This window comes from Pseudorasbora parva, chromosome 8, assembly GCF_024679245.1.
Source record: "Pseudorasbora parva isolate DD20220531a chromosome 8, ASM2467924v1, whole genome shotgun sequence".
NCBI classification, from domain to species: domain Eukaryota; kingdom Metazoa; phylum Chordata; class Actinopteri; order Cypriniformes; family Gobionidae; genus Pseudorasbora; species Pseudorasbora parva.
This window is the reverse complement of record NC_090179.1, coordinates 4,982,523-4,994,551: the sequence shown is the minus strand read 5'-3', so window position 1 is coordinate 4,994,551 and position 12,029 is coordinate 4,982,523. Positions and strand designations below refer to the sequence as shown.

General features: G+C 40.6%; 1 protein-coding gene and 1 pseudogene across 15 annotated transcripts in view; both read right to left on the bottom strand.

Annotated features, from left to right (window-relative positions):
- Window positions 1-12,029, bottom strand: part of elna (elastin a) — a 129,720-nt gene that overhangs the window by 96,713 nt on the left and 20,978 nt on the right. For 14 of the 15 annotated variants that reach the window (XM_067449957.1, XM_067449956.1, XM_067449959.1 and 11 more), the window contains exon 4: window positions 10,405-10,470. In XM_067449957.1, the coding sequence (XP_067306058.1) occupies window positions 10,405-10,470 (66 nt within the window). The remainder of the gene's footprint in view (window positions 1-10,404; window positions 10,471-12,029) is intronic. The other variant, XM_067449958.1, reaches the window with a different exon arrangement.
- On the bottom strand, window positions 1,777-1,893 carry LOC137085799 (5S ribosomal RNA; annotated as a pseudogene).

Here is a 12,029-nt window from a genome sequence, read left to right as displayed (position 1 = left end):
ACGGCCAGTCCATTCGTGTTTTCCACACATTATCTCCTTCGGGGGCGTGTGGCTTCCGCAGCGGCCCCCAGGGATCACGCTTTCCCAGCGTTTTCTAATAGTCCACTGTTTGGGTCTTGTAGGATAGCAGTAAGGCTCTCCCTGCAGGAAATTCCCCGCCCGCTGAGACGGGGTCCGAGGGACTCCGGCAGGGCGCTGGAAGTGGTAGTAACTGTGGCGTTTTCCATTGGGATCCCCATTCGTCTGTCTAGTTCTGACTTATGTCGAACGTGACCGACTGAAAGGGAACATCTCGGTTACGTATGGTAACCCTCATTCCCTGAAGGAGGGAACGGAGACGTACGTCCCGTCGCCACAATTGCTGTACCATCACTGCAGCTCAAGCCATGGTTCGGCTCCTCAGTGAAAAACAATGATACGTGGTGAGCGCCTCCGCTTTATGCCCGCACTGCAGGGCGTGGTGCGCTATGCAAATCACACACGCCTATGTTCATTGGCCCGTTTTCTAAACCTCGAAGCTGATAGGGGCTCTCGAAGTGATCCCCATTCGTCGGTCTAGTTCTGACGTACATCTCCGTTCCCTCCTTCAGGGAATGAGGGTTACCATACGTAACCGAGACGTTTTCATTGTTTTGAGTACATTTCAAAGTGTTTTGAGTACATTTTGAAATTTTTTGTGAATCACATAGTGTTTTGGTCAGACAGATATGCCACTGATGGGGAAAAGGTAGTCACATGGTTCAGAAACCCCAGAAAACTCTTATGGTGGACCTTGCATCCACCAATTCTCTGAACTGCTCATCCTTTGTAGGGTGTTGGGTTTAATGAACTTGTCGTTTTAAATGTCAATTTCTCTCTGTAAATTTTTCTAATTGCTCTCTCTGTGATGATGATCACATGTTTAGAGGCCCAGGGATGTATGGGACATTTGAAAAACATGCATGTAATTTTCTGGTAATCCATAAATTTTGACTTGTTAGCTGATAAGGGTAATAAGGGAACATTGTTCAAATGCTACATCCTTTCTGAGTGTTATTGATTACCATGTCCATCCCTTTATAACCACTGTGTACCCATCCTCTAAGGGCTTCAGCAGAATAATGCGCTTTGTCACAAAATCTTAAATCATCTTAAACTGGTTTCTTGAACATGACAATGAGTTCACTATACCCAAATATCCTCTATAGTCACCAGAGAACACAGATAAGTACAGTGATTCTCCCAGGGCTTTTCTGCATAAAAGAGCAAATTTTCCTAAAAAAGCCACATGGGCAGTGAACGTCCTTTTAATGAATGAATGAATGAATGAATGAGGCATTTATATAGCGCTTTCAAATGTACTGTACTACTGTACACCCAAAGCGCTTCACACTCATGTCAGGGGTCTCTCCTCAACCACCACCAGTGTGCAGCATCCACTTGGATGATGTGACGGCAGCCACAGTACAACGGTGCCAGTGCGCTCACGACACACCAGCGATAGGTGGAGAGGAGAGAGGGTGATAGAGCCAATTCAGTGGATGGGGATTATTAGGAGGTCATGATTGGTAAGGGCCAATCAAGGGAATTTGGCCAGGACACCAGGGTTACACCCCTACTCTTTTACGAGAAGTGACATGGGATTTTTAATGACCACAGAGAGTCAGAACCTCGGTTTAACGTCTCATCTGAAGGACGGTGCTCTTTGACAGTATAGTGTCCCCATCACTATACTGGGACGTTAGGACCCACACAGAGCACAGGGTGAGCACCCCCTGCTGGCCTCACTAACACCTCTACCAGCAGCTACCTGGTTTTCCCAGTTGGTCTCCCATCCAGGTACTGACCAGGCTCAGCCCTGCTTAGCTTCAGTGGGAAACCAGTCTTGGGCTACAGGGTGATATGGCTGCTGGTCTCTTTTAAAGATGTCTTATGTTTCTGGATGCCTAGTTTCCTGACCTCATCTGATGGCCACGGTTTCTGTTTCACATGTCTGGGCGGTGAGCATGCTGAGATGACGTTCATGGATGGTTCATGTCCTCATTGGGAGACAATGACCAAGGGTGCAGTCCCCTCTGCTGTTACCCATCCCATTTCCTGTGCAAAGCATAGAGCCACCGAGGGTTACAGTGGGATCTCTGCCCCCATGGACCTCCCACTCCTCCTCACGGGTTCATCTTATGGTGGACCTAGCGCTTAATTGCTCCAGATGTTAATAAATGCATCGGATAGTGGGCTGTTGTCCCCTGGGCATGAGGACCTGCTGAGCTTCCTGCCCCAATGCCTTTCTCCCCAAAGATACATCAGAAGACCAGAAGTCATGGAAGGCACTTTTTACTATCCAAAGCTGCTTCACTGCACACAACTTTGCCTCAGCAGATCTTGGGAGTCCAAAAGCAGACAGAGGCCACCAAACACATCCAGCCCTAGCGTGATACCACCGCGAGCTGGACGGCCCCCATTCTGCTGGTTAAGTGCATCCCCCTGCGGCTTCTACACCCATTCCATTCCAGCCCATTACCTCAGGCCACCGCTAAACCCTCCAAATGTCCATCAAATTAGCCCTGAGATGGGTGACCCAGAGATGGAGGGAGCTGCTCTAAACCAGGAGGCGGGGGTCCTTGTGGGGCTGCAGAAAGCTCCTGTTAAGCTGCTGGAGTCAGTTGAAATTAAGATCCTGTCTCTAAAGACAGCACTTGCTGATTGCCCTCACTTCCATCAAGAGGGTTGGGGACCTGCAGGGATTCTTGGTCAGCAAAAAGTGCCTAGAATTTGGGCTGTATATGTGCCCAAAGTTCCCTCCACTCCCTTCCGGGAAAAAGTGGTGAACTTGCAAGCGCTGCCCTTGAAGGAGAAAGACACAGCCCAATGCGTTGCTGTGTGATGTTCACATTCTGCGCATTTATGTGGACCACACAAACAGAGCTTCAGAAGCTCTGAGCACCTCTTTGTCTGCCTTGGAGGTCAGCAGAAGGGATATGCTGTATACAAAAGAGTTTGGCCCACTGGATAGTGGATGGCATCACCTTGGCGTACCTATCCCAAGGTGTGCCATGCCCCCTAAAAGTGAGGGCACACACAACTAGAAGTGATCTCACTAGAACTAGAAGTGATCTCACAACTGAGATCTATTGCACAGCATCTGTTGGACTATGGGCTAGGCAACACCTAATGCCGTTTTCTTTCCATGTGTTGGTACAAACAGGTAAAGTGCAGGAAGACTGGCTCTGTCTCACTTGTAGCATCATTCCTCTTTAGAGGGGATGAGCATCCTCTGTGCCCTTCATAAGATTTCCCCAGCTATTCAACCCTGGATCAGATCAGCCACATATGTAGTGATTTAATGCCGGTTATTGGATAGGTGTACTTTCCATGGTTTGTTTTTTTTCAGTCGGTAAACCTGCGGAAAATTTCCTCTGTCTTTCCCTGTCTTTTCCCTTGGAAATCCCTTTCCAAATAGAACTTAATGCAGATATTGCTTCCCCTGCGTTAACCACTAGTCATGGCTGTAAAAAAAACATTTGACAGTCTCCATAGTAAACTCTGTCCATTCCATCCCGACAGGCATGAAGGACATTTCGGCTTACATTTTGCATTGTGAAGGTTACTATTGAGTGAGAGAATTTGATAGCTGCATACACAAAAAAAGGGTTAACTGGCCAAAACTGTACTCTGAACCCTTTCACTAATCACAATAGTGTTGTTCAACACTCAGAGAAGGATTAATTGACTAAAACTGTGCTGTGAATTTTTTTACAATTCAGAATAGGGAAGTTAAGGACTCAATATTTAACAAATCCCAAATAGTCAATTGTTTATTTGAGCCTACTAGATTACCCTAGACCAGTGTTTCTCAACCTTTTTTCAGTGACATACCCCCTGTGATATATTTTTCAGCCAAGTACCACCAAACCAGCGCAAAGTATTTTTGGTAAAAAAAGGAAAAGAAAAAAAGACTTAAAACAGAGCACTGCCATCTGTGTCTGGTTTATTAAACTTTTGAACAGATAAACATACAAAATTCAAACATTTGAATTTTTTTTACTATTTCGAACATTTTAGATGATAATAATCCATGACTAAATTTATTGCACTAATTTATTAATAATTCAACAATAATTCTGAAATTGGGGACATTTCCTATTTCAGTGGTCAATATCACTAAAATCTAATTTGTTGTATTTTAGTTAAAAAACAGGGACAATATATATATATATATATATATATATATATATATATATATATATATATATATATATATATATATATATATATATATATATATATATATATATATATATATATATATATATTGGAGTTTTTTGGAGTCCCTATATTATTTTTAACAATAATAATCATTATGATTTAGTTTGATTATTAGGAATTTTGGTCTAGATTTAATACAATAAAAAAAAAAAAAACAGAAAAAAACAATGAAAACAGTTAAGCTATGTTAAGCTAACCATTGTAAATAAGCAGTTTAAAACAATATTGTAATATGACTTAATAAAAACACTATAAAACATGATAAATAAAACTATTAAAAAATATTGTTATATTGCATAATTGTATTTAAGTTTAGGCTATACCACATAAATTACTGTTTTTACTTCAAAAGTTTTGTTATGTTTATGCTTGAAAATAATTCTTAGTATCCTTAATTGGTCATGTTATTTTGCATTTTAGGCTTATTTTAAGTATATGTATTCTGCACATGTACTGTACTTATGTTATATTTCAGAGGTATGGTAATCACTTCTTTGTGACTGCGGAACTTTTCGGGCAAATCAATCCGCATCTTTTTGAGGCTCTGTTATAAAGTACATACAAACAAAATTACTTTACATTAAAAGTCAATAGTTAGTATGTTACTACCTTGAAAGCGATAACGAGGTTTCTTTTGATATTTGACGATTATGCCATTCTTCTGTTCTCGACGTTCTTCATAAAATAGTAGCGGCACACGTGACCAAGGGAAGTCAGCGTAGCTCACGGCGCCATCTGCTGGTGAAAATGATCACTAAACTCTTGCTCCTAAAACCAGCGGCTGCTGTATGATGTTGTTTGCGCGCTTTTTTCCCCAATATATCTGTGGGTTGTTTGGAATGAGCTGTAAAATGGGTACATTTCCGGGGACAGCTCCATTCGGGGACAGAACATTAAAAACCAGGACTGTTCCCAGGAAACGGGACGTCTGGTCACACAATCGTTGATCCAAGTGATTGACTGGTGATGCCAGGCGGCAAATGACAGGTTGGGTCAAACCATCCTGGTATGGGGGAGATTATGGGTTTTTAGGATAATAAAATTGAATAGCTTACCGAATATAAAATTAATTTTATGAACTTATACTTATATTTCACAGAAATATTTATGAAATAATTATTTTTAAAGGATTTTTGCATGGATGCTACTTTTTAAATATATGTATTTAAATATATAAATATATGTAAGGCTATATTTTAAAATCTCACGTACCCCCTGGAGTGCTTTCACGTACCCCCAGGGGTATGCGTACCCCCATTTGAGAACCACTGCCCTAGACGATCAGTCTAGATGACTATTTTTAAGGTGAGATATGGGAGGTGAAAATATGGTTGTTGTTTGTTTCATGCAGTGGTCAATTTTGAGATATTGCTCACTTAACATAAGTTTTCATGTGAAAATAAAAAATATGTCAACTTTCGCAAAGAGTGATGATATGCATTATAAAATTAAGAGTCACTATGAAAAAAACCCTCACATTTTGGTCCAGAGATGCATAACCTGCATTCACAAATCATGAAGAATGACATGCAACATTAATTGCATGTCTACAACAGTGCACATCTGATTTATAGCCAAAATAAATGTTTATATCAAACCGCAAACTAGCTATATTGCTAACTTTATTAACTATATTAGGTTGTGGACAATTTGGAAGACACAATCAATTTTTACCAAATGTTACTATTTGTGAAATTTTACAATTTTCACTATTAGGTAGTGTGGCAAGAAGCCCACACTGAAAAAAAATTACTTAAAAAAAAGCTAGGCAACTTTTTCCACACAGAAAGTGCTTGTAATCTTTACTCGGGCTATTTCTAAGTAATATTTACTTATTAGAACCATACATTTTTTTATGTAAAATACACAAGTAAACTGCACTGGTAATACTCATCTATAGATTGTAACTTTCACTCAGATTACCATTGCATCCAACTACAAACCCATGTGAACATTGCTGATATTTCTTTGTGTATCTTACTCATCATTTCTTTGTAATTTTTAATTAATGTTTATTATCAATGTAATAGCTAATATTAATCAAATTAAGTAAATATTTGTATTATTCTATTAAATAATAATTCAATATTCAATATCTTAGAACCAATTTCCACTAGCTTTTTTTTGTTGACTAAACTTTTCACAGTTATATCAACTGAAAATAAGCTGTCTGTGACATTTGTTGTTGTTGTTGTTGTTGTTGTTGTGTAAACTAGACATTATTTGTTTTCTGGAGATACGCAACTATTCAGTAACAAATCTTTTGTAGTTGAGCCAATTCAAGAAATGTTGTCCATTGGAAACAGGTTTAGATTAATTTGGTCATCAGCATTTTGGTGATGAGTGTTTCCTTTGGTTGGGCAGTTAGCCTCATTGTGTGAGTTTGTAATGGTGTTTAGCCAAAAGGCATACTTTTTGCTAAGAAAGAAACCAAGTTGATCAAGTTTTCTGCCTCATAAACTCTAATAAATCAATATTATTATTCCTGACCAATATTTTACCAGCAAAACTTTGTTGCAATAGAGCAGACATTATTGGGAGGAGTGTTTTGCCACACACAGGCATTAAGAATCAGCATGTGAATCTCAACAATGGTGACATGCTTCATGCAGCAATGCATGCTGGGAGCCAATGTAGTATTAGGCTTGTTTGAGATGCGCCTTGCCTCGCCTGAAATAAAGGCGAGACTAGGCGGCTGCAGTGAGGGGAGGAGTGAAAAAAGAGCAGGCAAGCCGGACAGTTCTTTCTTCTCGTAGTGGATCAGACACCTGCGAGATCAGTTGCGGATATCGCGGGATTCACACTCGTGCGCTCTGTTGCTGATAAACTGGATGTAATTTAAGTTCTGTTGCTTTTATATGGAAATAAAGATTATGAACAAGACACCCAAAGTTTTTGTTATTTATTTCCATTCGAAAGACCTGTTTATCAAGCATTTTTACTTTAATTACATACATGTTTTTATATATTTTTATTAATATGACAACAATCACATAACCAACAGAGAGATCGCACTCTCCGAGAGTTTAAGAATATTCACACATAATTTATTCACATAAAAACATGATATCAGAGTTTTAAAATCAAATATTTAAAAAAAAGAACTATACATCACAGTTGTTTAAACCAATAAGCATTAAGCTGTGTCGTCAGCAAGTCGTTTCCCATCATGCTTTTGCTCCGCGCAGTCGGTAGAGAGCAACTGCGCTCGACTGCAGAATCCGACACGTCCGCCTTGCCATCGCGAGAGATTTTTGACATACGTCGGCATGACATCAGAGCAAGGCGGACCGCCCTCGGACACATTTCTAACCGGCATGCATCTCGCGCTGATCACCGGTGATCGATTCTGCGCAGATTTTGCTCATCTCAAACAAGCCTATTAAAATGAGTGCTCCCAGCATGCATTGTGGCATGACACCATTGTTGAGATTCATATGCTGATTCTAGATGTCTGTCTGTGTCTAAAAAAAAGTTCCCACAATGTATTTAAAAATCAAAATTCAGAATGACTGTGCTGCAAAAAAAAAAAAAAAAAAAAAAAAAAACATTGTTGGTAAATATAATATACCATTATTTTAAAAAAAAATCATTTTAATCATGAAAAAAGTAGTCATACTCCCCTTTATAAAGCTGTCCTCTAGATCACTTGATCGTTGGTTACAGCATTATTTGCGACACATTATGTGTTTTGTTTAACACTGTTACAAACTCACACAATTTGCTAAGACTCAAACTGCCCAACTAAAGGAAACACTCATCACCAAAATGGTAACCAAACATTTTCAATAAAAAAGTCTACATCTGAACCTGTTCATTCTTAATAAGAGCGTCTGTTTCCAAAAGACACAAAATGCTGAATGGGCTCAACTACAAAAGATTTGTTACAGATTAGTTGCATCTCTCCAGAAAACAAATAATGTCACGTTGACTCAACTAAACATTTTTTTGTGTGTCACAGACAACTTATTTTCAGTTCGTATAACTGTTATTTACCAAAGTTGAGTCAACAAAAAAAAGCTAGGGGAAATTAGTACTAAGATTTTTTTAGTTGTATGAGATTTTTACAGTATGGATTTTTGCTGAACCAACAAAACAAAATCAGTCATTTCAACTTTTTTCAATTTGTGTTTTTTACAATGTGTGATATTTTGTTGAACCAACACAACAAATTCAGTAATTTCAACTTTTTTTAAAGTTGTGTTTTTTACAGTGTACATACATATACTGGGTTTTAAAGTTTTCCTACCTCTTTGGCAAAAGAGAAGTCAAAAAGCCTTTTTTATCTGGTAATGTAGCAAGGTTTTAAAAAAGTTGTTTGCCTTTTTACTGTAAAGACCTTGTGTAGCCCTGTCCCTTTTCAGCGCTGAACTCATTGTTTTCTGTCTTCCCGTTTATATTTCTATGGTATGAAGAGGTAATATCACAGATTTATTTAATAAATGAACAGACAAGGGCCAGGGAATGTGTACAACTGGGTGGTCAATGAATGAAAGGGGGTTCAAATTCTGTGAAAATCTGTGTATCTTTCTGCAGAGCTCTGCTGGCACAGATTGTGTGTGGTCCTGCCCATTATCTATCATTTGAGTGAAATACAGGAACACAGCCATGACTGATTTTGAATTTGGTCAGCTGCTGAAATGCGGGCACTGATCTCATTCAAATACTTCCTTACATCCAATCTAATCTCAAGTACAGTGTTTTCTGAGGATTCTTTTCATGTTAGGTTGTGTGATGCACATCAGCTAAATGTGAGGCCTGGGGTCCGAATGTCGCCTGCATCTCCTCAGTTCTGTGAAGTATTTTTACCTCAAAGATGAAAAGCGAAAGATTACGCAAATATCTCCTACTTCACTCCAACAATCCCAGCCAAAGACAACTTCCACTGCAAAATCTGATATCGGGGAGTTTATAAGCTCTTTTCAGAGTGAAAAGGTCTTTCTCAGAGGAGCCAGTAAGCTACTCCAAAGTTTACTGAGCCTGGTCACATTTGTTTAATTCCTTATCTCTCCAAACATGTCGCTGGAATCAGTACTGCTTTAGGAAATTCAATTATACCCGAATAGTGCTAATGCACCAATAGTGCTTGGTTTGACAGAGAAAGCAACAATATTTACATTACAGTATCAGAAAGGGTCCAGTTGCACTTGGTAGGCGCCAAGATTTCCTCATATTGTAATGCCCATGTTCCAATAACACAATCAGCGCTGATGCCCCATTGTTTAAGTTGCACTGATGTAAGCTTGCCATCATTAAATCAGCTCATGGACAAAGGTGCTGGACTAAAACAAACAGGTCACCCACTCATTTCACCAAAAAAGGATATTCTGTCCATAGGTAAAAGCCAGTGGATATAAAAGCTTACTGGGGAAACATAGCAATATTCTTAATTCAAAACACAGATGTATACTCAGATTTATCCACTCAAAAAAAAAAGTGTAATTACTTTGGGTGATGATTTTCCAGTTCACTAAGATGTTTGGATCGATCAGTATCATTTTGGAAATAGCCTACTAATAGCAGATCTGGTATGTTGTATAAATGTATAAATGCCAAAATTGAATAAGGTACCAACATTTATTTTACATGTACCTCATAATGTGTAATACATAGTACATCCCATAAAATGTGTTAAAGTTTGTTGCTGTTGTACACAACTGTTTAAACACTGACGATAATCAGAAATGTCTCATGAGCAGCAAAAGACTGGAGTAATGATGCTGAAAATTCAGCTTTGCCCTTACAGGAATAAATTATATTTTAAAATATATTAACATAAAACTTTTTATTACATAAAAACAATATTACTGCTTTTTAAATAAATGCAGCCCTGAGAATAACTTGTGAATAGTAGTGTATACTATGGTATGCTAAACTTTACTATGCTGTATTTTATAGTGCCATGATTTTGTACCATCATTACAACACTTATCATGTACCACTGCAGTCCTTTTCGGTAAGGGTAGGGACATCAAAATCCTTTAAAAAACTGAAGGATCCTTCCAAATGTCAGTCCATGACATTACTCTGGCTTGCTTCATTATACAACTGCTATTGCTGGAAATCTTTTTGTCACTTTGCTAATTAAGTGTACATATCGTCATCGTTGTACGCATGCACATAAGTGTCCTTGTATGAATGACAATGAAGAGCTCTTACCAGCTCCATAACCTCCAGCCCCTAAAGCTCCTGTTTGAGTCCCAGCAGCTCCTCCATATCCTCCTGCTGAACAAGAGAGTGGTTCATTAGCATCCCTCTCGCGTTTATGAAACGCTTTATCTGTGTTCGCTCAAATAGCATAGATTACATGTTACACACATGGCAAGAAGTGACTTTACTGGCACACAGGTGACCTTTGAATTTATGGGTGTTATACGAGTAACTCTGAATGACAGCTCACTTTTACTCATAAATTCTGGCAGTAAACACAATTAACAATAGCTCCTGAGTTTGAGAACTGATGATAAGATTAGAGGTTTGATATCATAAACCTCACTGTACATCGGCTTTATAATGTTATAATGCTTATAATGTTAATGTTAATAATACGTTTACAATAATGTACATACAATAATGTATGGCGAATAGCACTTTTGAGAATACTTCGACTCGGCGCAGTAAAAGTCACGGCTGAATAATCCTCTCCCCCTATTGACAGAAATGAGAGAGCGACGGGGAGATGTGAGGGAGGTTTTTTTTTAGGCGTGACTTTTTACTGCGTCAAGTCGAAGTACTCTCAGAAGTGTTATTCCGCCATACATTATAGTTCTCCTTTTTAATCTGCTTAGAAAAGCGCCACGTTTTATTTTATGTCACTGTGGCAAGCAGCGGGGCGAGGGACCGCGAGAGCAGGTCTCGTCTCGCGGCCAAGGGACGGGAGCATAAAAGGAGGAGCGAAGGCAGCGGATGACGAGAGAGGACCAGGCCTGGAATTTATGTTATGTTTTGTTTATGTTTTGTTATGTGTGTGTGAACAGTCGTCCATGAGGGGCTGCCCGTGGTTTACTTTCGTTTTGTTTATTTATTTTGAAATTAAAGTTTGTTGAACGTTTGCCAGTTCCCGCCTCCTTCCTTCCATCAAAGTTACACCCCGTTACACTGATGGCAAAACCCGGGGGGAAGGAGGGACATGCTGTCGAAGAGCCCTCGCTGCTGAGGGGGATCGCGGTGCTGAGGATGTCGGGCAGCGCGGATGAATGAGGACCGCGAGGGCTGCCCGAGGCGATGGTGCTGGAGCGAGGAAGGTGGGACAGAGACCTTGCTGCCGTGCCCCTGGGTCGAGGTGGGGTGGCTGCCGTCCGAGAGGGAGCGGAGGAGTCGCCACGCTTGCCGTGAGCTGGAGCCTACTGCCATCCGCCTGATAGGGGAGGAGCAGGGAGCGTGGGGCTCGCTGCAGGGTCCCTCAGTAGGAGGAGTCACCGCCGGCCGCATCCACATCCAGTGCCATCGCACAGCACCGCGAGGAAAAGCCTCTCGGCGGGCGGAGGGCCGAACGGCAGTGTGTCTGGGAACTGGAGCAGATTTTTTTTCTTTCTTTTTCCCTCTCTCCCCTCTCTCGTTCTGTAGCTCCTCGTGCTCCTGTCTCCATTTCTCTCGCCTCTCTGTCCTTACCCCCAGGTGCCGCGGCCGCTGTGATCGCCCCCTGGATCGGGTAGAGCGCAGTCTCGGAAGTGCGAGGGGCGATGGGGGTATGTGGCAAGCAGCGGGGCGAGGGACTGCGAGAGCAGGCCGGTGACGAGTGGTAATGAGTAGCTGCTGGGCGGCACACTGGTCTCGTCTCGCAG